The 26518-nt window shown below is 32.9% G+C and overlaps 2 protein-coding genes across 2 annotated transcripts; one reads left to right on the top strand and one right to left on the bottom strand.

Annotated features, from left to right (window-relative positions):
* The first annotated feature begins 5602 nt into the window (after window positions 1-5602).
* LOC145030753 (protein IQ-DOMAIN 32-like) lies at window positions 5603-10580 on the top strand. The gene is made up of 6 exons (XM_078979160.1): window positions 5603-5846; window positions 6479-6823; window positions 8038-8211; window positions 9005-9085; window positions 9188-10268; window positions 10365-10580. Exons 1-6 carry the CDS (start codon window positions 5754-5756, stop codon window positions 10382-10384), a joined length of 1794 nt encoding a protein of 597 aa, XP_078835286.1. The 5' UTR covers window positions 5603-5753; the 3' UTR covers window positions 10385-10580.
* Window positions 10581-12236: 1656 nt separating this feature from the next.
* LOC145030754 (TLD-domain containing nucleolar protein) lies at window positions 12237-16093 on the bottom strand. The gene is made up of 7 exons (XM_078979161.1): window positions 15755-16093; window positions 15006-15608; window positions 14657-14841; window positions 13989-14203; window positions 12858-13051; window positions 12503-12628; window positions 12237-12426 (listed from the first exon to the last, which is right to left on the bottom strand). The coding sequence occupies exons 1-7, from the start codon at window positions 15905-15907 to the stop codon at window positions 12328-12330; spliced, it is 1575 nt and encodes a 524-aa protein (XP_078835287.1). The 5' UTR covers window positions 15908-16093; the 3' UTR covers window positions 12237-12327.
* Window positions 16094-26518: the final 10425 nt, after the last annotated feature.

Genomic DNA, 26518 nt, shown 5'->3' on the forward strand with positions numbered 1-26518 from the left:
TACCTAAGAGATCTAAGAGATGAGAGAGTCAAAAGTATGACTACGCTTCAGGTAAAATCCACTATCTAACTCAGTTAAGTTCCTATTCATTGATTCTTAATACATGATGTGATAAGATTGCATTTGAATGTTTTGCAAGATCGGTGAAAAGAAAGGAAGCTTGATAAGAGAGCAAGATGAATCTAATCACAAGAGATGGATCTCGATCGCATGGACTTGAAGATTGGATTTTGAGCTTAGATAGTTATGATAGAGTTGTTAGAAATTTTCCTTTTACATAGTTTTCAATAGATTTTGTATTGTAAGGACAAATGTTTTTCCACTGCTTTTATAAATAAAATAAATTTTGTTTGACTTATTTATTTATTTGTTTATTTCCTTGCAATAAAATCATTATGAAAATTGATGTTTGCATATTTCTACAACGAATGGATATGATTCTTAGTTATGTTATTTATGGAAATGGCAAGAATTTACCAAATAGGGAGAGTTTCTCATCGCCCAAATTTCAATTGGACTGAAATTTGGAATCACGCAACTTGGTTGCATGATGAATGAGAAATCTTATATTTGGAAATTAGACTAATTCATTGAAAAAGTATCAAGTGAAGGACTAGGAGATTGAGTACACAAGTTGCGTGTTGATCAAGTCCACCATAAGAGTAACAAAGATATTCGTCATGATTTACTAAAAGTTTAGTAAATATGATTATACTTATAAGATTAAGTGTAATTCGGAATTGATTAAAAAAGTTTAAATCAATAGCAAAACGAATAAGAAGAATCAAGTAGGCAGAAAGATAAAAGTTTCTCCATTCTAAGAAGAAGGGAGAATACCTTTTATGCTTTATGATAGGTCTTTATGATTAAGAACCATATCTTAATTGATCCTCTAAGTGAGTCTTAGTACAATTGCATGTCTAAGTAGAGGAATCAAGAATTGAAGAAATGGTTAAATCAAGAAGTCAATCATACTTCGTTCCAAAACAAGTCTTAGTGTTAAGATTGTGACAATGAGTGAAAAGTAATAAAGGTTTATAACATTCATCAAATGTGGAAAGTTGTGATGTCTTGAATAAGACAAAGACCGACTAGGACCAATTTATGAAGTGTTTTGATAAAAACTACACTAACTCTTGAATATTTGTTTGTCAAGAAATGGTTATTGACAAAAGAATCTTATATGTCAAGGAGTCAGTGGGAGCCTTAATGGTCTTGAAAGGTTTCAAGAACAAGTCAAATAAACCTTATTGATCATCACTAGCACACGAGTTGAGGTTTACAACCTATCGTGTTGACAATATTTTGATTATGTGCTGTTCCAATTGAGTTAATTATGCATGTGAGTTCTATGAGTTCTCATTTTGAACGCATAAAAGGCAAAGCACCTTAATCAATGGAAGGTACATTGATAGGAAAAGGTGAGTTGCTTAACTACTTGGAAGACGTGGTGGGCAGTTGTGCTACCATAAGGCAAGAAATCAAGATTAAGAAAGTTCGGTCCATATGAGTTTGAATTTGTCATAAACTCTGGTTTTAACAAATTCACATGGATAGGAACAAATACACCGCTTTAAATCTAAGTGTCATAAGATTTTCCTCCTTCATGAAAATGATTGTGAGGAAATGCTTTCACTAAGAAAGATTTTAAGAAGATAGTGATTGTAAAATTGCATTTTCAAATTTGATTATGGTTACGGTATCCCTTTCCATAATTTGAATTGTGAGGTTTGGCAATTAGTCTTAATAGTTTAGACACACATATGAACTATCTAAAGCAAAGGTGTATAAACTTAAGAGGCCTTGATAAAAGATTATCAAAACATTAAGTATTAGAAACATGGACTTAAGAAATTCAATAGGTATTGTTTTCTGAAAGTTAAGATGTTTGTGAATACATGTCGAAGCTAGTGGGAGCATAAGTGTTATGTTTTATAATAATCATCATGATAGTGGGAGCATAAATGTTATGATTGTATGATTATTAAGGTACGTATTGCAAGTTAGCAATATTAATTATAGAAAACAAGAGTTATACCTTGCAAAGTCGTAAAGGTTGTAAAGTTGTTTTGCTATAATTAAGGGAGAGAATATTATGCTTTATTTCAAATCTAAAGGCTTAGGTTGAGAAATGTTAATAAATTTAGTCAAAGGTACATAGTGTGTTCTTAAAATTTCGATTATGATTACGGAATTCCTTTTCACAATTCGAATTTTGAGAACATAGCAAATAAAACATTGTGCATGGTGTCCCATACGCTTTGGGTATAGGATCGATTGCAAATGCTTTAATGTTTGACCATTCTAAAATTTTCCAAATGTCTAGCGCATTTAGAGGGAAAAGGGACTAGAATTGGTTTTGACCAAAATAATTAAACAACTATCAAAGGACAATCCAAAGTTCGACGAGGATTGGTTGCTTGTGAGTAGTTGGAAGCATGGTATTGGATGTACCATATTGACATTATTATGAATAGATAAGATTCTATTAAGAAATGAGTTGTCATATGGAACATATGGAAGCGTGTCCATACTGGGAAGTAAATATTGAAAATTTATGACTAGATTAGAAACTTTTATGCAAAAGGATGTTCAAAGGAATGTACTTTGAAAGACATCATATCTAAGGAATTGTCTTGTAACAATCTCCATTAGAGGACTTTGTAATATCATTGGAAATAGTCTTTGTGACTTTGGTGCAGTGACATTACGAAAGAATCATTGCATAAAATGTTAGAATCTAGCATATTCTATAAGTGGCAAGAATTTGATATTCTTAAACTTATGAAAAAAGGATTTGGAGTTGTGAAATGAGAATGATTGGAAATGCGTCCAATGTGATCTATTTCACAAAGTAAGAACCATAGGTAAACATTGTGTGCATGCTAGGAGCATGGGATAAGTGTAATAATTCAAGTAAGAAGTTGATTACCCGAAACGACAAATAATGAGTAATCAATATGGTGATAAATAAAAGGTATTTTATTTATGCTCAAAGGGTTGAGGCCATATGGGATTAGTATTATTCTTGTGTTTCACTTTGCATGTTTTGACTTCCAGAATAATTGAGTTTATTAAGAATAATCGAATTATTCAAACGGGCCACAGTCGTTCATATGTTGGAAGTAGATATGAATGAAGACTGTCGTGAATTGGTGTATGGATTGTCTAAAAGAGTATTAGAAATAAGCAAATGTTTGCTGCAACATTCATGAGTGCTTATGAATATGAATTTGAGCATTGGATTAAACCCACGCTCACTTGGATCACTCCATGAATTGTATCACGAGTGATTGGTGAGACGATAACATCTTATATTCTTGAAACTGAGATGTGTGAGTTGTATCTTTCAAATCGGTTGCACATTGATAATATGTAAACGCACTAGTAACTTGGTGTTATAAAACATATTGTTGTGTGTGATTTGGTTAGTAAGTGCAAGCAAGCATTGTATCAAAGTTTATCCGTTCCTTTTATCCAAATAAGGATAAAAGTGATATCTTTTGGGCCCCTCAATGATTTAGTGATGACAAACGTAAATGCTCGGCTGGGCTAGGGCTAATTTGATTTGTTCAATTAGTCAGTCGTCATAAATCGGAGATCGAGAAATAGTACAAAGAGAATGATTAGAAATCATGTCTTACGATATCTAGAATGGAGGAATATATGATCCCTTATCTTAAGGACACGCGTATCTGATAGGATCAGAGTTGACAACGGCTTTGGAAAGCTACGATTGCAGATCAGGATCTGAAGTCATACGCAGAATAGTTATTAGACTTATCTAAGTGGGAGACTGTTGGATTAATGTCTAAGTCCATAACTATTTTGGTATCTACTTGACCCGATGGTGCATGGTCCTTTTGGGTTGCCTTCACCAAAGCAACTTGATTGGAGAAATAAATAAAGAGAGAGAGGTTATTATGATTTATTAATATGTTATAAGAATAATATATTAAAGAAGAAATCATATTTGTTTAATTAATATTGGTCAATAATTAATTAGGAATTAATTTTGTGATCAAGTGTAATTAATTAAACTAGAGGGGCTGATTTGTAATTATGTGATAGTTACAAAATAAGGTAAGGACTATCTTAAATATAGGGTGAACGAATTTAAGGAGATAATGCCTTAGAATTCGACTAGGATAAGGTTTTCTAAGACTTATCTTATGGTTACTTGGTGGGCAAGCAACTAGATAAGGATAAGGACTAAAACCCTAATCTTTACACCTATATAAACCCCCTAAGGCTCATGAATTCATCTAAGCCTTCCCAAGAAGTCCTAAGGACGAATTCCTACCTCTCTCCTCTCTCTTTATACCTTCTCCATTTGCTCTTGGTGTTTGTAAGCCATTAGAGGAGTGACACTTGTGACTCTAAGCATTCCAAAGTCAATTCAAGGAGGAATTGGGATTGTTATTGCTACATAACAATCAAGGTAACATCTTAAACCTAATTATATGTTAATATCGATTTCCATATGCTAGAATTAGGGTTTATAGTCTTGGATTCAAAGCATGTACAATAGAGAAACCTAGATCCAAGTATTAGGGTTTGTATGAGCACATAGGATGTCTAATGACCAAAACCCATCAGTTGTAAGCAAATATGATTTCTGGTTGGTTTTAAAAAGTTTAAATTTTTCATGATTTTTTATGGGTGTTACATTTTATCTAATATTCGCTTATTTCAGTAGCGCTTTCTTCCCCATTTCATTCAGTCAGCCAAAAAATATTTCAATGTTCATTCTCTTACGTTTCTAATTTAAATCCACAACTTCATTCAGACAATAACCACTCTATGAGCAAAATAGAACACTACACCACATGAGTATAAGACAATCGCGTCATTACCAAAAATGAAAATCACGTTAACAAGCCCAATGACCATCTAAATAGGTATAGATACAACAAACGCATAACCCATGACGAACCAAACTGTCAAAACCTACCACAAATTCAATACCTCATACAAACAACATAAGAAGACTAATGACAAAATAGTCAAGAATCTCCTTCAAGAACAACGGTCAAACAATAACACCCTCTTTAACCTAATGTCTTCTATCGGTTTTCTTTAGTATTAGCAAATCTAACCCCTGTAAAAGCCCAATGACTATCTGAATAGGTATAGATACAAGAAACACATAACTCATGACGAACTAAACTGTCAAAACCTACCACAAATTCAATCTCATACAAGGAACATAAGAAGACCAAGGACAAAATCGTCAAGAATCTCTTTCAAGAACAACGGTTAAACAATAATACTTTCTTTAACCGAATGTCTTCCATTGATTTCTTTTAGTATTAGCAAATTCAACCCCGCAAAACACAATTTCATATCTAGTTAATTATTATTAATAAACTGATTATTTAATTATTATTAATAAATTGATTAGTCTACGAATTTCCCTTACCTATGTAAATTGTTTTATGATTTATTCATAGATATTTTCATACTTTTCAATTTTATTTCCCTCCCAAGAAACAATTATTCTCCCGTTGCAAGCATAGGAAACGGAACGGCATATAAAGGGCGGAATTGAAACACAAATTTAACTAGATTTAAGGAGCATGTCCAGGTCCGACTTATACCTTACACACCCAAGCTTACTCTCACTCTCATTCTCCACTTGCTGAGGGTGCAAGTCCCAACAATGGCGACACTGTGAAATGTGAGCTGATAAAAAGGCATATAAAATAGTTCCAACTATTCGTTTCCCAATTAAACCACATACAGCTTGAAACATGGGAAGATCTAGCGGATATTGCTTCAAAATCATTGCTTGTGGCGGCAGCTCTGAATCTGTCGATAGAGACGACCTTGATGCTTCTACGGAGGTATTTCCTTCTATTTTATGCCATATCTCGATATTCTTTATAGAGAACTTGAAATTCAGCGTGTTTCCGATAAATCGGAAATGATGGATCACTGAGCAAAAATGTCGTTTTTTTGGTAATGTTTCGTGCTAAGAGTATGTGCTTCGCCAATCGAGGGTTTGCGATTATGATTTGTGCATGATAGTTGATTCTGGTGTCGATTTAAATTTGATGCGTGTGTTTGGGTTTCATGATACTATGTTTGGTGATTAATTGAAGTTGAATTATGCTCAAAAAGTGCTAAACTCAATAATCAGCTGGTTTATGTTTATCTAATTGACTTATGATACTTGAAGCTTCGAATTTTCATTGATTTGACTTCTTGGAGAGTGTTCAAAAAGGGGATTGAGATTCTCATAATTCGATCTGAAACAATGTAATATTAGTTACTGATTTCAACTTAATGAAATATAATGTCACAAACCATATATATACTACAACTTAATTGAATTTATGTGTATAATGTATCTATTAGTTACTGATTTCAACTTAATGAAATATAATGTCACAAACCATATATATACTACAACTTAATTGAATTTATGTGTATAATGTATCTATTAACTTAGTGACCTTTTATGAACATACTTCAGAATAAAGAAACCCCCGATAAAAGAGGATGGAGCTTTCGCAAAAAATCATCAGGGCATCGAGTGTTAAGCAACACTGTAAATGTAATAACAGAAATACCTTCTTCTGATGATAAAAAGAGCTCAGAACCTGTTATTATCAACTCAGAAGAAATCATCAGTGAGAAAACTTCTACAAATCAATGGACAGAAACAGAAGAATTTTCTAGGGTTTCAACTTCGAATACCAAGGACAATGTGGTGACCAATTTGGTGACAAAAGCTGTTGATGAAGATGAAATTAAATTTGACTCGAGTCCTGATGAATCATCCATCATTATCATCCAAACTGCTGTTAGAAAATTCTTGGTATGTATTTACTTCTGCATATGTGTAATAACATTGTTTCCCATATGGATAGAATGAACATGACAAATGTCCATTTTACCCTTCTGTCTTGAAGTAATGATGAATAATAATCGACTATTTATTTGAAACTTGTAATAAACTGATATTGTCAACGACCCCAAATCTCCAATAAAAACTTTTGAAAAGTAAATAAACCTAAAAATATCAATTTAATAAAAATGACCATTTTACCCTTACGTCTAGAAGTAATGATGAATAATAATCGACTATTTATTTGAAAACCATCATACACAATATATTGTAAACGACCCCAAATCTTCAATAAAAACTTTTGAAAATATAAATGAATTTACAATATCAATTTATGATGATGTTCAAATAAATAGTTAATTATTAATTTATTATTCATCATTACTTTTAGACAGAAGGGTTAATCTCGTAAAAAACCTTATACTTTGTGTTTCTTCTGGATTAAACCTCAACTTTATTTTTTTACCTTATGTTTTTATATTTTTTCCGTAAAAATTAAAATCCCTCAACTTTGTGTTTTTTCACGAAAAAACATTCAACCTTCTAGTTGTTTTTTTTTTAGTTTATTCCAAAAAAATGAGTAAATTACACGAATGATCCCTATGGTTTGGGGTAATTTGCGCGTTTGGTCCCTCACTTATTTTTTTTAAACTCGGAAGGTCTCTACTGTTTGTTTTTGTTACGCCCTTGGTCACTGTCTTACCTAAAAAAACTATTATTTAACTCGGGAAAAATGGTAGGGTAGGTAAATAAGGTGAGGGGGGTGGGGTTGGGGGTGTGTTTATTTAAATAAATTAAAAAATCAAGGCCAAAATAGTCTTTTTAGGTAAGATATGAACCAAACGTGAACAAAAACAAACAATATGTACCTTTAGTGTTAAAAAAACAAGTCAGGGACCAAACGTGCAAATTACCCTAAACCATAGGGACCAATTGTGTAATTTACTCAAAAAAACCCTCACATTTTAAAAGTTTTTGGGAAAAAAAAAACGACTAAAAGGGCCCGATCAAGAAAAAATGAAAAACTATTAAAAGATAATTAATATCGTTTTAATAGGTTTAAAAAGAAAGAAACAACATGAGAGAGTTCGGTTACAGGGTAGAATGGTAAAAATGATGTCTTACTAGATAAAGATAATATGTTTTTAATTTATTAATTATGGTTTATTGTAATATATATTTAGGCTGAAAGAGAAGTTTTGAGGCATAAAAAAGTGGTGAAATTACAAGCAGTTGTTCGAGGGCATTTGGTTCGTTGTCGTGCTGCTGGAACTTTGCGTTGCATTCAAGCAATTGTCAGAATGCAAACTCTTGTTCGTTCTCGTCATTCTATTAAAAGATTATCTATTGGAGAAAAGGTATTACCTAAAATGACTCATTTACCCTTAGTTATGACTTGTTTACATGTAGTCTGTAGTCTCATCGTTTAAATTGATACCTTATTTACATGAAAACTTTAGGCTCATTTCCTTCATTTTCTATGATGTTTTTGAGTAATTTTTTAGGGTTAATATCAAAAAAGACATATTTTGTGTTTTTTCAGGATTAAACCTTAAAATTATTTTTTGTTTGAAAAAGACCTTGTATTTGTTTATTTATTTTTTTCTGATCTGGCCTTTTTAGTCTTTTTTTTTTTCCAAAAAAAGTTGTAAAATGTGAGGGTGTTTTTGAGAAAAACTAAAAAAATTGAGGGTTTATTTGGAAGCATCTAAGAAGGTTGAGGGTTTTTTTCCGGAAAAAATGAAAAAATGCAAGGTTTTTTTTAGGCAAAAAATAATTTGAGGCTTAATCTGGAAAAAACACAAAATATAAGGTCTTTTATGCAGAAAAATCTCATTATTTTGGGATTTTTTTTTGATAAACTCCTATTTTTTTTTAACAGAAAGCTTCGAATATTTAATTTTATATGATAATCTGTCATTTCCTGTTAAAGTAAAAATAAGGATTTTTTCGTTAATTTGAGCAAAATTAAATAATCAAACATTTTTGTTCAAAAAAAACATTTTGGACTTTTCTGCATAAAATCCTTTTAAAAAAATATTTTCTTTTATCCATTTCTTGTAGATACTTGATTTTTTGTTTTTAATAAAGGGTACTTTAGTCATTTAGTTAAAAAAGAAAGAATGGAATTCATTTTTCTTTTTCTTTCAGGGAATAAAAGATTCCAATACAAAGCCACATCCAACTTATATCTCCATCGAGAAGCTTCTAAGTAACAGATTCACAAACCAGGTATTATCCTTTTTCATCTTCCCATACTTTTTTTATTCCCAATTTTACCCTTAACTCAATCAAAACACAAGACTTAAACAAATCTTATTTCTCTTAAAAAAGCTAATCCAATCCACACCACAAACCAAACAAATCAACATCAAATGTGATCCATCAAACCAAGAAGAAGATCCCACATGGAAATGGCTACAAAGATGGACATCCTTTTCATCCCCCGTTTCTTCCCCCGAAGTCAAACCTTTGACCACCGCCTCCACTCCACCCGTATCCGAGGCTGAGCCGCCCAAACGTCCACCAAAAAGGGCGGCAACAGAACAAGCCGATTCGGAAGGAAGAAAATCCGTATTCGGATCAAGAAAAACAACCAATCCATCATTCATCGCTGCCCAGTCAAAGTTCGAAGAGTTGACTTCCAAAACCACCACCGAACCACCACCACCACCGGCGGCGCCCAAAACCGCTGCACCGCCGGTTTACGAAAGCTTAAAAGCGGTTCGAACCGCCGGCTCAGAATGCGGAACCGAACTCTCGGTCACCTCCATGCTCGACTCACCCGATCCATCGGAATCCGAAAACATCGAAACCACCGAGTCGACTCACGATCTTCTAGGCACCGAGTTGACTCACTCCATCACAATTCCACCCGAAACAAACAATCTCATTATCAACCAAATTACAAAATCGCCCCTCGAACCGGAGTCACAACGAACGCCTTCGAGTGAAAGAAAATCATCGAGTGATATTAAACCTAGAAAAGCATCGAGTGAAAAAGAAAAAGAAAAACCAAAGATGTGGTCGAATAGCAAGAAACTATCGTCTCCGAGGGGTAGTTTGGAGAATTTACCGAAGGAGGGTAAAAGTGGAAAACGAAGGAATTCTTTCGGGTCCCAAAGCTCGGAGATTGATAATCAGGAAGCGAGGGATAGTAGTTATAGTAATAGTAATAGTAATAGTAATTATATACCGAGTTATATGCAAGTGACTGAGTCAGCAAGAGCAAAAGCTCTTAATAGCTCTCCAAGGTTAAGTCCAGATGTACAAGGGAAAGAGAAAGATGCGTATTTGAAAAAGAGACATTCGATGCCTGGTGCTGTGAATAGTAGGCATGATTCGCCTCGATTGAAAAGGTCTTCACCTCAGAGTCAACAAGGTCAACAGACTACAAAGGGAAATGAAAGCCGAGGTAATATTAATTATTAATTAATAATAAAATTAGGGTTGTTTTTTTGTTTTTGACTTAATGTGTTTATGTGCTGATTAAGTGATGGGTTTGTAACAGAGAGGAAATGGCAGACTTAAAGTTCGTGATCTTACATCTGCTTTGGTTGTCAGTTGTGCCAGATATCTTTTTATTTTATTATTATTATTCTTTTTTTTTTGGGGGGGTTTGTTTGTTTGTAAACTAAGTTACATGTCATTTTTGTTCTTGATTGTTGGAACATATTTGGTTAATTTATGGATTTTTGAGATAATAGAATTTGAGATTTTTGTGATTTCTCGTAGTGGAACACCACTTACTAGTTGGACTTTGTTATTTTCTTGTAATTTAATTCTTAAAAAAAACAGCTTATAAAATATATTTTTTTTTCAATCAACTATAGGTTTGCTTTTAAGGCGAGCAAAGTGTTTAATCCGTTTATTGAAAAATATGTCCATATAAAAAGTTAATAAGATAACCTTGGAAGGTTTTGCTAAAACTTGATTAAAAGATGATGTTCTAAGCTTACAAATTCCAATTACAACACCGACCGAAAACCAAATCCCATTTTTTTCTAAATTGTTATAAGGAGTTTTGATTTAATTCAATCATTAAAGTTTTAAGAATGTTACCATTTAGCTATTTAAATTGATTCATCCAAAATGTATGTTCTATAGCTTGTACAATAGCTGAGATCAAATTATTAAGTGAAAATATCATTCAATTTTAAAATGTGATAATTAGGTCATGGAACTCTTATTTTGTTTTATTTCCCTAGTGACATGATTTGATGTTTTTGGAAGACTTTTGACTTAATTGAATATACAAGATACAATGATACATAATCGTTACCATTTAAATGGTTAAGTTGTGATGATTTTATAACTTGGATGGTCATTTAATTAAAAAATCATTTGTAAACATAAGAAAACTTGAATGCAAACAAAAATAAGAGTTCAATGACTTAATTATTACGGTTTAAACTTAGCTTTTTTTTTTTTTGGAACCGGCCGAAATTTATTAAACCCAACACCTATAAAGGAAACAAGGTGGGGCAAAAGAAACAAAATGAAACAGAGAGTTACAAAACATTTAACGGAGAATAACACCAACCTGTTCAATTACAATTGACAAAATGAACTGTATCCATACCTTGAGGTTCATCAAGACATTGATGTTGGAATCAATCTTAACTTCTTAAATAGTATCCATACTTCTTATAGATATAACACAACAATTAGATAGACAACATCTTAATTAAAAAGAAAAATAAACAAGAACCTCCTGACCAAATACAAAATACGGTATAAAGTCACATGACTAACATACTTATCATGTTGCTTTGTCTAATATGAGATGGATGGATGTAGTTTTGATGAATTATGAGGCATCATGTAATCTACAATGCTTTATTTTGAGTTGAATGGATAAATTTTGAAGTTCAATTTCAAGTTAAATCAACATTTTCTATTGTGTTAAGTTATACACAAGGTTTTAAAGTATGAATAAACAATGGTTTTTAAGATCATATTTCGAATTCACGAGTAGAGACCCTAATATCCCTGAATCTTAAGGTCATAAGATTCTAACATCAAAATCAACATCTTAACAACAATGATTATAGACAAATAGATATAAAATGAATTTATTAAAATCAGTACTTTGTGAAATATTTTAACATATATAAAATGAATTTATTAAAACCAGTACTTTGTGAATATATATATATATATATATATATATATATATATATATATATATATATATATATATATATATATATATATATATATATATATATATATATAAAAGTTGAGAAAAAAGTATATATTTGGAATATTCCCTTTGATGTAAAATTTGATGTACTACTAGGTTAAAGATAATTACTTTTTGCACCAAACATTATATCTATTGCAAAAATTGGTGTTTGGAATAATATTCTACCCCAATAAATACAAAAACAATAGTTTATTTGCACAACTCCATTATATATTTATTGTACATATATATACACATAAATGATATCATGTGAACAACATAAAAATTATCTTTTTTCACGCTGAACAGCACTAGGATTTGACACCATGTCCATCATCATCTTCTCGGGTGAGTCTTCCCAATTTGTGAAAGTCTTCAAGTCAATCTAATTTTTTCTTAAAAAAGTTGGTAACAATTTAATGAAATAAAAAAAATAGTGTTTGAGAAAATAAAAAATTTACCTTTCGCCTTTGTTCTGTGAATAATTGTTCTCTTTTCAGGAATGAATTTTGAGCTTCTTTTACTTTTTTGCCCCCTAATCCCCATACTTCCACATCCAAAACTTGAGCTTCTGTAGGCAAGTAACCCTACAATAAGGACAATATAGTCATTTCAGGTTTTTTTTTTTTTATGGTTTTTTGGGGTAGTGATTCCTTTGACTCTCGTGTCAGAGTAAAAGACATAAATGTCCTCTTCATTCAAATGAGTCAAAATTGGTGCTTATGAGCTTTTTTTTTTCTTATAAAGAAAATAAATGTCGAAAAGGGAAGCTTATTAACAGACAAGAATGGATAAAGGGTAGTATCGTCATTTTACCTGATTTGGAAAAAGGGAACCAGGGTGGTAGGTTTTATCATACGCATGATGGCGCACAATAAGCTTTGAAAAGTCTTCATCCATAAAAATTCTCTCGTTTCCATTTGACCCTCCAAAACCAATCCCTACAGGCTTAGGATAAGCCTCATAACCAGCCACATGCAAGTGACTGTATACAAAGTTCTTCTCTTTGCCTGTTTCAAAAAAAGGGTAATATCGTCATTTTACATAGAACAAGGAACAAACATGTTACAAAAACCTCAAATCAAAACTGTAAACCGATTCTTTTGGGAGACCAAAAACAAAAAAAAGAGCTAAGCCCAAGGATCAAATTTGTAATTTCTCGAATAATAATAATAATAATATAATCATAAAAGTAAAGGGTTAATCTCAAAAAAGACCTTTTATTTAGTGTTTTTTGAATTTGTGTTTATTCATTTTTTCGAAAAGCCCTCAACTTTATATTTGTTTCCGAAAGAACCCCTCAACCTTCTAAATGCTTCCAAATAAACCCTCAGCTTTTCTAGTTTTTCTCGAAAAAACCCTCATGTTTCACAATTTTTTTTTGAAGAAAATGACTAAAAGGGCCAGATAGGAAAAAATGAAAAATACAAGGTCTTTTTCAGACAAAAAATTAATTTGAGGATTATTGCAGAAAAAAACAAAAAATATAAGGTCTTTTATGAGATTAACCCAAAAGTAAATTACATTTTTGGTCCATAAGTTTAGCTGATTTTCCAGTTTTGGTCTCAAAATGTTTTTGTCTTGCAGTTTTGGTCCTTATTTTAATGTTTTATGACGATTTTGGTCCATGTTCCATGTAAAATGACTATTTTTCCGTTTAGCTTTTTCTTTCAATTACTTAAATGATATATTACAATTAATAGAGTCATAATATATCAATTAAATTAACTATAAGTCTATAATACACATTAAAAGTTTATCTATAAGGATAAAATAGTCATTTTACATGGAAAATTGACCAAAATTGATATGCAAAGTCTAATTAAAGACCAAAAATGCAAGATGAAAAAACTTTGAGACCAAACCCGAAAAAAAGCTAAACTTAGGGACTATAAATGTAATTTACTCTAACAATAACAATGCTATACAACTTATAAAATTACACACCTGAAGATGTAAACTGATCAAAAACAGGGCTTATAGCATAAAGGCTTCCAGATGTTCCATAAAACGTATCCTTGTTTTCATAAGCTTGGTGAGTAAGTGCACCAATTGTCCAACTATGATCTTCTGAAGTAGCCGAAATAAGTAGAAGAATTGGACCATTATACCCCTCAACGTTTGACCAAAATCTATTCAACCCTTTTCCATGAAGAGAAGCCCTGTTGTTGTATATATTACATGAATGCAAAGTTAAAGACTAAATAGAATGTCAGGGTTAGTAAGGTAATTGTACATTTATCTCAATAATCAGTTTTCTACACACATCCAAACACCTTTACTATGTTTATTTATTTGGATATATATATTGAGGGTATTTTGGTCTTTTGTTATAAAAACTGGAATTGAATTCCTTCCACCTTATACGAATGATAAATCCATCAAGCATGGAATTTAAATGAATTCTAATTCCATTCATTAAGCAACCAAACAACTATGGAATGGAATCTGAAATTCCGATTCCATTGGATTCCCTTATTTCTTTTTCAAGTTAACTCACCCAATCAAACAAACCATAGTCCACAACTCCACATCAAGCAACAAGAAATACACACAATATATATAAATGATCTTTAATTCTTTAAGCCAAAAAAAAAAAAGATAAAAGGACAAACCGATATAGTAGATTTTCTTTAACTTCATCATGATGTGCAAAACACGTTTTCAAAATTTCTTCATGCATTGTACTTCTTAGGGTAAGTGAAATAGACCAAGCTTTTCCAGGAGTTAGAAGATAAGTATGAGATTCTGAATTTGAATGATTATCATTTGTAGATGAAGATGATGCCTCCATTTTTTCCTGATGTTAATAATATTGGAGTTCAATTATATCAAAAGGGTAAAAAAAATTGAAATCTTTTATGTCTTTTGTATAAGACAAGAGAACAATGGTGAGTCTCATGGAGGAGAAAAGATTGACAGTTTTGTCCTGTTGGGCGTAGATGCTTAGAAAGAATGGAGTACCTGTTGAGGGGCAAATTTGGAAAGTCTTGAATAAACAAATTGCACCAAGCATTCAGGAAGATTAGGCACTGTTTTCAACACCCACACATGAAGCTTCCCAATAGGAAGTTGTATATCAGATCCCAATAAACTATCATCCCATACATTCAACTCACTACCACCATCACCACACGAAGAAACAGCAGACAACACTAAATTATTCACATCAACAAGATCAAATTTCACTCCCCCTTTTGAATTTCTAGAATCCCAATACATAGCCCAACACATCCACAAAAGCATCAATAAATCAGCGGGAAGTAGATGCCCGTTTATCTTACAATCACCATCACTAGAATCGATTTGCAATCCTGTTGTGGCTCCTGATTTTGTAGTTGTCGACCCAAAGACTCTCAATAAATTGTTTAATGAATCTGATGTCGTCATCCTTCCACAGCATTTGGTGTAGCCATTCAGGAACGCGATCCAGTTTAGACCGTTTTCTTCAGCTGAGAAAAACTGTTCCACTATTGAATGGTTAAGATGATTCAGTAATCCAGGAAAGTTTTCTGGTTTGAATGACGCTTCGCAACTTTGGTAATCAATGGATAATTCAAAGCATTCCTACAAACACCAAAACAACCATTAGTTTATATAAAAATTTGTTTCCAATCTTAATTGCTAATCGTTGGATACTCGTTGGATAATGTCAGTACGTGGAAAATTGAGGAATTGGAAATACAGAAACTAGGGTTTGAGAATAAAATTACCTTTAGAGAACTAATGGGGATGGTTTGAGTTTGAGGATCTGAAAGATTTGAAAAGGATTTCTCCAGCACAGTTAGAGCACCCGTGGACGCAGCTAATGATTCCGCCTCACGTCGCTCCGGCGAAACTTGCTCCGTCGAAGACGATGCACCCATTTGGTGATCGTGTTGTCGAGTTTAGAATTTTGATTCGTATGCAAGGATAATAATATATATATATGATCGCTTGTGAATTGCGATAAGTGTCTCAAATCCAAAAAGTAATCAGCAGACTTGATTGGATTCTTTAATAGCTGGAAGATTGGAGATGATCATGAATGAAACACCCTTTGGGATGCCGGAAGGCCATTTTTAAATAGGATTGTACAAAGGCATTTATACCGTTTTAAGTTAAGTCGATAAGGGTTGTTACTTGTTAAGGTAGAATACAAATCTATATAGTTAGGAATATTTAGTAATATGCGACTCATAGAACAATATATTTGAAATCTTTATAAATATATATTTTTAGTTAAAGGGTCATATATATTTTTAGTTAAAGAGCCTTCTTCGTATCATCATCTTTCTTCTTCTTTGAGAATTTAGACTTTGGCTTTTTCGAGCTTTCAGCCTCAACTTTCTCAGCATTCATCTTTGTCTTCTTAGACTTTTTAGACGAACCTACATAAACCACTTTGAGTAACACCCCAGATTCAACATTAGGGTTTAGTGTCTTCAAATATTTGACTAAGACTTTGTTGGCCGGTTCAACCTTCTTCAACATACCATGCAATTGTAGTGAAAATTTCCGAATCATCCTCCACTGATTTCGAAAAGTGGTATTTTGCAAACTCTGCCCTAGCTTCATCAGTAGGAATTTGAATTACTTCTTTTTCATAGATCTTTTCCAGAATAAGACTCCGATATCTTGCATACAAAATGCCTTCGTCCATATTCGTGTTCTCCAAACTGTTCACAAATTCCTTCCACAATTGAGTTGCGTAATATACACTTAGATCGTAGTACAACCCCATAATCATAGCATACACTTCCAGTCTTCCTTTGTTGAGCCCAACACTTAGTTAAACATTGAAGATAAATTCCAAATACAAGGCAAACCCGACTTCTTGAAGTCATTGATTTTTGAAAGTGGTGGTTGATGACCCATTTCATTGAACATGAACATGATTTGGGCATTGAATGGTTTGATTGGGGATTTCCACGATTTGCGTGAACATCTTCTTGGTCAGATGAATCCTCTTCTCATTGATGAAATGAAAAGTGATGATATAAGTAGCCTTGCTGTAGGAAGCAGTTGAACCCGCCATAGAAAGCCAGGTCATCAAATGATACGTTTAAACAAGTTTTTACAGTTTTGTGAATTATAACTTCATGGTTTCATTTTTTATATTAATGCTTTAAATCTTTCATTAATTAATTTACTTTTAATTTCAATAATCTTTTTTTAAAATATCGTTTTATAATTCATTATTTCTCATTACAAGCAATTTAATATATTTCTCTATAGAACATAAAGTGTTTTATATTTTTGTAATTATGTTAATGGACTGTATTTTTGTTATTTATCCATCTAAAATACTATTTTTTTAACTCTACCAAATGGTTAAAAAACAAGTTGCCAACATCACATCTCCGATTTTAACTTCAATAATCCAATATGCATGTGGGCATTTTTTTATATAGTTCACAATTCACTAACATGTACAATTGAAGCTTAGGCCTTGAGTTTACCTTCATTTTTTTTTCTCATGTTGTTACTGAGTTAAATTTTCGTCTTTATCTACTACTAACAGAACACTACTGAAACTTATTTCCATCTTATTCGTGGGTGGCTGTTGCTTTTTCCTTTTTCATTTGATGTTCACACCTTCAAATCAAAATATTTTTATATCAGATATATGTGAAATATGTATGATTGAAACATCACTATCGTAAATGTATGTATATTGACTTCAACATCTTCATTAGCATCATGATCAGTGCATCTATAGGCTATTAATATCACAAATTAATAAATATACATGACTCTTTCTTGTACTTAACCCTAAAATATAACCCAAATCAATCTACTTTTTTAGTAATCGGATAAAAATGATACTTTTACTCTTAAATAACTAGCCATGCAAATAATACACTAAAACTTGGTAAATGACTTAATACGTGAGGCCGATTTTGAATGTCAATATTTCTTTTTTTATCTCATAACTATAAATCGCATTCTAAAAATCCAATGATGTGGTCATAGCAAGGTCAATTTAAACGTTAAACTTGGTAATTGACAGGTAAAAAGCTTAACCACAATTGCAATGAGATATCAATTTGTTAACCATGACCAAAACAACATAGATCATTATATGAAACAGAAAAAGATTGTCAAAGTTGACAAGATATGGCTATAATTAACAAATAACTGAATAACTTTGCTTTTTCTAGCAATTAATCCCAAAAGAAAAATATCGAAGTGTTGCAATCTTTGATAGATAACGGTGCCAGATCAGGTATAAATGTCAATCGTGCTCCACCCAATAACTAACAATAGTCCCTTCAGGTGACTGCGGTCGAAGATTCCTTAGGCAACAATGGCTTACCCATACATAAAATTAAAAAAGTAAGATAAAACCATACTATTTAGTATGGTAGATGCCTACTTACATGACATAGGGGACTCACTAAACCCAAGGTTTACCTAAACATAAATTTAAAAATGATTTTTTGTTTTACATAAATAGTAGTAGTAATGTTAAAGTATGAAGTTGACAAAGACGTTTCATAGAGATGTAACATATTGGAGTACCCCATTAAAGGATTTCATTATATCTTTATTGTTTCCCTTTTATAAAAAATAACATTGAAGGTTACAAAGTTATCTTGAGAGTTATTAAAACTGGCTTTGGCTATGTAGTATCTTATAAAAATTTTGGGTGATATATATTTGTTTATTAGTTACACATTCAAAAAAATAAATGAACATTACTAAACTAAAATTTTTTTAATAGCTTTATGGGATTATCATGTAGTTTAACGTAACATCAGTATACCATGAAAATATTTTTTTCATTATTAACCCATTATTTGATGGTTTACGGAATATATATTCCTTACAAGTGGATATTAACACAATAGTAATTTAATCATGGCAACAACACTGAGATGAAGGCCCTGCTTCACATGAACCTGTAGCAAAAGTTAGTTCTTGGCAAAGTTGTTAGCAGTCGATGCTGATTGCGTCACACCGTCCAAAACATGCTGGTCCAAGAGTTGTATAGATGTAAATTCAATATAGATGTTGTAATTATATCATGCTTTATGGTAATTTTTTCTAAAATACCCAAAAATAGAGGAATGATGTCATACCTAAAATCGGAACACATATCAAGCAAATAAACGACAACACCAAAACCATCACGACAAAAGAACTTTTTATTTGTGTAGGCCATTGGCTTGAGGAACAATACTTCTTGATTTTTATTGTATGAATAAAATTAAGAAATGATCATACTTTATGTTGGATTACCACTCCTTAAATAGTCATTGAAGTGAAGCATAACACTTATTAGCACCATTCAAGTTGAGCATAGTAGTTTGTTACCACCATTAATTACTATCTTTAAATTTTATTATTAATGTATGTTCATATTGAAATTAAATTAGCATGTAAATGGAAGATGTTATGTTATGTTTGAAATTAATGATGTCAGACACACTTAAATTGATGTCAAACGTAACATAACCTCTTCAATTTACATACTAATTTATCTGGGTCATCTGGAAATTCAGGAATAAGTTAGCCCACTCATTTAAACCCATCTCATATTCAGGTCTTGCAAATGAAGTCCAAACCCTATCCTATATATGGATAAATCCAAGACACAAATCCAGAAAACTTCGATGGCTAGAGTGGTTGTATGCTTGCTTTGTAGACATGTGTGTGTTTGGTGTGAGTTTTTATTCTTTTCTTTTCTTATGGGTAGTCATCTGATAGGTTTTGTCTGCAATTCAACCATTCTTTATGTGTTTCTTCTTTTGTGGTGTGTGTGGGGTTAGGGGTATTTTGGTGTGTGTTATCCTTTGTCTCTTGCATTAATTTAGCAGAATAGATTTTCTTATAAGATCTCATGGAAGGTCTCGTTACTATCCAAGCGAACATCGATCTCGCGAAGTATAAATAAAGTTTGAGTCGCTGCATTAATTTTGGGTCTTCAAGATGCTTTCTTGTGGGTTTCGGCCCATCCCAAACTGTTACCATAGATCCAAAGCTTGTGAGGTTCGGAGCATCCCCCATCAAACAACCGCCATTACAAAGAGGAGGCACATGGCCAATAGTTTGCCGCTGTCGGAGTCACCTAACTACATTATGAAGTTTATTTGAAAGCAGGATTTATTGTCTTGGAGCTGAAGTTTGATTCATGTTTTCGTTTTCAAGCCTATTTGATAGTTTGGTAGCTTCTCCTTATTAGTTACCCCTAATTTTGTTGAGATTTTTTCCTTCTTAGGCTACAAATATTTCTAGTTTTCATACTTCCTTTTGTACTATATTTTGTCCAGCCCCCAGCTGGTTTCTTTTAATATATTTTGCTTTGTCGTTCAAATAAAAAATTTACATACTAATTTAATGTCAATATGAACATACATTAATAATAAAATTTAAAGACCTTAATTAATGGTGCTAAGTTTTATGCTTCACTTGAATGACTATGTAAGGAGTGCTAATTCGACATAAAGTACGATCGTTTTTTAATTCTATTCTTAGAATAAAAATCAAGCAATATTGTTTGTCAAATAAATGGCCTACACAACAAAAATTCTCTTGTCGTGATGGTTTTTGTGTTGTGGCTTATTTTCATGACATGTATTCCGATTTTAGGTATGACATCATTCCTCTTTGTCCGGGTAATTTAGAAAAATTTACGATAAAGCATGATTTAATTAAACCATCTATTTTGAGTTTCCATCCATACAGCTCTTGGACCATCGTGTTTTGGAAGGTGTGACGCAATCAGCATCGAGTGCTTACAACTTTGCCAAGAACTAGCTTTTGCTACAGGTTCATGCGAAGCAGGGCCTTCATCTCAGTGTTGTTGCCTTGATTAAATTATAATTGTGTTAATATCCACTTGTAAGGAATATATACTTAAACCATCAAATAATGGATTAATAGTTATAAACTATTCCCGTGGAAAACTCATGCAAGTACACGTCTACCATAATAAATAATATTGTTTTATCATACTTTTTAAAATTTATGTTTGGGTAAACCACCATACCGTCGTCGGAAGGGACTACAGTGAGTTATAGGGTGGAGCCCGGTTAATATTTATCCCAGGTCTTTCACCGTGATCTATCAAAGGTCACGACACTTTGATTTTTTTTCTTTTGTGATTAATTGCAAGAAATAACAAAGTTTATTAATTTCTTTGCTTATTTTAGCCATATGTTGTCAAATTTGAGAAGTTTTTTATGTTTCATAATAGTTATCGTGCTTGGGTCATGGTTAATAAATTTGTATGTCATTGCAATTATGGGTAGGCTTCTTAGTTGTCATTTACCAAGTTTTATGTCTAATTGACCTTGATATGACCACATCATTGGATTTTTTGAATGGTGTTTATCGTCATAAGATAAAAGAGAAATATTGATTTTCAACATAGGCCTCGCCTATTAAGTTATTTACCAAGTTTCAATGTATTATCTACATGGCTAGTTATTTATAAGTAACAGTAGCAATTTTGATCCAATTACTAAAAAATAGATTGATTTTGGGTTATATTTTAGGGTTAAGTACAAGAAAGAGTCATGCATATTTTAATCTGGGATATTAATAATCTTCAGATGCACTGATCATGATGCTAATGAAGATGTTGAAACTAATGTACATGCAATTATGATGACGATCATTCAATCATACATATTTCACATATTATTGATATAAAAATATTCTTATATGAAGGTGTGAACACCAAATGAAAAGGGAAAAAGCAACCACCACAAATAAGAAGGAAAAAAGTTTTGATAGTACTGCTTCTGTTAGTAGTAGATAAGGACGGAAATTTAACACAGTAGCAACATGCCAAAAAACAAATGTAAGGAAAACTCAAGACCCAAGCTACAATTATACATGTTATTGAACTGTGAATTAAATAAAAATGCCCAAATGCATATTGGATTATTGAAGTTGAAATCGGAGATATGATGTTGGTAACATGTTTTTTAACCGTTTGGTAAAGTTAAAAAAAGTACTTTAGATGGATAGTTTTATGGTATATTGTGACAACTGTCAAACTTCGGTCAAGTCAAAGTCAACTAAAGTCAACAAGTCAAACCGTTTGACTCAATTTGCCCTTGGGTACTAGAATTTACAATATGAAATTTCTACACAACTTTCTATTCTAATGAGAGATCATAAATCAAAAAGTGCGAACATCTAGATCTCCTTAACCTAAAACTGTGGTACGTGGCTAGCCAAACCGATAAAATAATGTTGCATACTCATCGGGAGTGTGTAAGATCCTTAAACAAGGCTTAACATGTTTGCGGACCTTGCATTGCGAAGCCGGACACTCACAAATGCCACACTCGAAACCTCTCTCAATCGTTTTCACTCTATATCTCTCTATTTGAAATCTCTCTAAGTATGTGAAATCTCTCCCAAAACTCTCTTTGTATGAGAAATCTCTCCAAGAATATCAAATCTCTCCCAAATCTCTCCAAGTATGTGAAACCTCTCTCAAATATCTCTTTGTATGAGAAATATCTCCAAGAATGTCAAATCTCTCCCAAATCTCTCCAAGAATGTCAAATCTCTCCCAAATCTCTCCAAGTATGTGAAACCTCTCTCAAATATCTCTTTGTATGAGAAATCTCTCCAAGAATGTCAAATCTCTCCCAAATCTCTCCAAGTATGTGAAATCTCTCCCAAATCTCTCTCAAAAGTTTCCCTTAACTTTTTAGAATCATTCGGGTCATCCCGATCCTTAATCGGGTCAAAAACGGCTTAAAACGGGGTAAAAACGAGAAAAATGGACCTTAGGAACCGAAACCCTCTTATAAGAGGCGAAGTCTCTTAGAACCCGAAGGTCCTCTTAGAACCCGAAGGTCCTCTTAGGGATCGAGAGCAAGGAGGACCCGGACCCTCCTGAGCCGAAGGTCCTCTCAGGGCCGAACCTCGCCCAGGAGGAACCGAACCCGAAAGACCCTTGCAGGCCCGAACCTCGCAGAAACACCCGAACCCGAAGGCTCCTGGAACCGAACCCGAAGGTACTGTTCATCTACTGTTCATTCGGCTCATTTCGGTTCTGACACCTTCGCCTCTCATCTCCGGACCGAGCCCTCCCTTCGCTTCCTCGCCCCTCTCGCCTCCTCGCCCCCCTTCGTTTCCCCCTAATTCGCTTCGTTTCCGGCTACCGTCCTCAGCATGGACCGAACCTCGGCCTAGGACCGAGAGGTCTCGCTGGGAACCCATTTTCTCCTGGTTTTCGCGTAGTTTTGCATTTAAGGCCCGTTTTTAATTATTTTAACGTGGGATTTTCACCCAAAATCATATTTTTACAAAATAAACCCTAAATAATCACAATTTAATCATATTTTCATAAAAATCTTTATTTAAATAATAAAAGCAAGTGGGTAAAGTACAAAGAGGTGGAGTGTTGACTTTGCTTTACCTTATGACACAAGCAACCACTCCCACACCCACTCTATGACCAACCACACCTCCCCAACTTACCTAGGTCACATCAATGTCCTTTCCACTCAATTATCACTCATTTCCATGTTTTTGAGAGCTGAATATTCATCCTCTCTCCTCACTTCTCTCATTTGCTCTCATTTCACAAGAAGATCAAACTCTTTCCTCTCTCACTTTCTCTCTCTAGAAATTCGAGATTCAAGGGCTGATCTTGGGTTTTTCCTCCACATTTGGTAAGAATAATTCATTCTCCTTATGATTATCTCACTTATTTCCACTCAAATCATGGATATCTTACACAAACTCCATCATATTTGTGTTAGAGCTTCGAATCTTCAAGTGATTCTTCAAGTGTTCTTGGGTTGAACACTTCTCTTCTTCAACACTTATCTACTGAAATCACTCAAGGTGAGTTCATACCCCTACATTTTCATGTTTTCTCAAGTTTTCAGAGGGGGAATACAAGTTAAAACACCAAGAACATAACTAAAATTTTCCAACAACCTTCATCAGAAAAGTTCAACTCCATTCACGGACTGTTTTGGGCATCTTAAACATTTTCGTTTTCAAAACTGTACAAGGTGCAAATAGTTCAAGTTTTTAGCTTTAAAATGACTACTTGCACATCCCCATAAAATTTTTATACAATTTATGGTGATTTTTACAAAACTGCCTATCATTTCAAACAACAATCCGGACCAGTCTGTGATTATGGAATTATTCACCCAAGTTGGAGGTCATTAAAAATCGTGATAAAAATTATGAGTAAACTAGACACATTTTGGGAACTCTCAGAATTTATTGATCTAGTTTTCAACTTCGTATGATTTTTCTATGATTTTTCCAAAACAGTGCAGAATGGCTAAAGTTAGCCAACAACATGTAAATATCATAACACTTTGTATTATGTTGAGCAGAGTGTATAATCATAAGTTCTAATTATTGAATGTGTTTCTTTGTTAGTTTATCATCATGAACTCAAACTAAGTCATTCCTAATAAATATTATTCATTTATTTTAGAACACGTATATTAAACTATAAAAAGTATAGTTTAATAAATTCATAACACTAATACATTTCCATAAAAGAGTTCATACATATTACAAACGTTTTAGATAAACTATAATAGGTATAGTTTATGATACATCACACAACACACTCGTATAGAAGGGGTACATTCATACAGAAAAGATTTATATTCACACACATTTCACGTAAACTTGTTAACCTATATTGTGAGACTCTCTCTCTCTCCCCGTACGTTCGAGTGCGGGATATAATTCCTGGTAGTTATAATCAGAATCTCCTTGAGGGAGAACGTGATACTTGTATATAGATCTATATTGGGTTTGACACCCCACACCTTGCTGCTAGCTACAGTGGGACCTGCAGGTCTACGGGTGACAAATGTCATTTCAGTTTTCGCGACGCCTGAGAAACGTCGTGGCAGGTTCACATAGTCATAGTATGATTATAGCGACTCACATAGGGATATAACAATCCATAAAGTTTACGGGATTTTATTTATAAAACCTAAATGAGTTTTATGTCGATTTAAAATCACTTTTTATCTCAATGAGTACAGATATTACTGTACACTTTTGGTTTTGGTAGTTATGACTACACATCATTTGAAACCACATTTATACCTTTGAGTATAATTAATACTTGTTTTTTCTCAGTCCTCGGATTTAGGACTACATATACATAAAGTATTAACAAACATGAGAACATACGGAAATTTCATTTAATTCAAACGCGTCCATGTTAATTTAAACAGATAACATTTCCTATTAGTAAGAAAAGTTACTTATACATTTTGGTCTTCGGTCATAAGACTACATTACACAGATTTTAAAGAAAATATCGGATTTTCTGGATACATATTCTAACGCTTTTACAAAGAAAACGGTTTACTTTACTAATGAAATCTCTTATGAACTCACCAACCTTTGTGTTGACACTTTTCAAAACTACTTGTATTCTCAGGAATTCAGTGAAAACAGGAAATCAACAACGTTTTGAGGATGGGACGATAAATCGTCAAACAGTTCATTTTGTATCATAATGTAATTGATGTGAATCATGTAAACATGTGCTTTGATGTAACGTTTTCAATTATATTTGTGATGGTTGTATTTACTTTGAGCACTATTATACTCATTGTTGTGATACTCTACATGAAGTCCTCCACCCCCGGACGTTTCCGCCATCCTTGGTTTGGGGGTGTGACAGATTGGTATCAGAGCATTGTTTATAGTGAACTCAGTATATCGAACCACAAAAGATATACAAACTATAAATGCATTGGGACTAAGTTCTCTGATTTAAAGTTTTCAAAACAACTATACTTTTAGAAATAAATAGTTTCTTATTAAAAGTATACATGCATACATACATACTAAGGTCAACATCATTCTAGAACAAAACAAAAGTATTGATTGTTGGATATCACAGGTAAGCTCGGGGATGTATGGTCAGTCTTGGGAGTGGCATAGCCTGATCAACTATGCTTGTCCGAGGAGTGATTAGCACATGCCCAAGAATAGTTGTGATATGGCAACAAGTCTAAAAACTTACCAACACTACCACAATGAGAACATTAGAACAGAACATGAGTTTAAAATACTATAGGAGTATTTTGTAATATCATAACTTATATGAAAACCAAATAGATCCTTAATAATAGGTCTATAGTCCCTAAGTGGATACTTTAAGGTTATATATAACTTAGAAATTATAGACTTAGAATTTGTGGTCATTACTTTACTTCCTTTTCCTTGTTTGGATGTGGACCTAGAGTAGGATCACTTATTCAAAGGTCTATCGTATCTTGTTATATGTAATTAGTATGCACTATGTCATTATAAAAGTAACTAATAAGGATCACCCCTATAAGTAAGTGATAATAGAGTTAGACGCATAGTACTTATCTCCTCCACTTCTATTCTCGCAAATACGGCATAGCAAAATCCTACTTACCGGACGACCCTTACTTTCCTAATCCGAACTCGAGGAATGGTGAATGGTTATGAGAAGAATCATAAGCGGGACTAGAGGTAATCGATCCTCCATGCATAGCAAG

This window comes from Lactuca saligna, chromosome 2 (genome assembly GCF_052625555.1).
Source record: "Lactuca saligna cultivar CGN05327 chromosome 2, ASM5262555v1, whole genome shotgun sequence".
NCBI lineage: Eukaryota > Viridiplantae > Streptophyta > Magnoliopsida > Asterales > Asteraceae > Lactuca > Lactuca saligna.

Coding starts and splice junctions, on each gene's coding strand:
- LOC145030754 (XM_078979161.1), bottom strand. CDS start 15,907: ATGGGTGCATCGTCTTCGACGGAGCAAGTTTCGCCGGAGCGACGTGAG. Junction 14,204..14,656: donor AAAGAAAATCTACTATATCG/GTTTGTCCTTTT, acceptor ATACAACAACAG/GGCTTCTCTTCATGGAAAAG. Junction 13,052..13,988: donor TGATCAGTTTACATCTTCAG/GTGTGTAATTTT, acceptor TTTTTGAAACAG/GCAAAGAGAAGAACTTTGTA.
- LOC145030753 (XM_078979160.1), top strand. CDS start 5,754: ATGGGAAGATCTAGCGGATATTGCTTCAAAATCATTGCTTGTGGCGGC. Junction 5,847..6,478: donor ACCTTGATGCTTCTACGGAG/GTATTTCCTTCT, acceptor AACATACTTCAG/AATAAAGAAACCCCCGATAA. Junction 10,269..10,364: donor AAAGGGAAATGAAAGCCGAG/GTAATATTAATT, acceptor GGTTTGTAACAG/AGAGGAAATGGCAGACTTAA.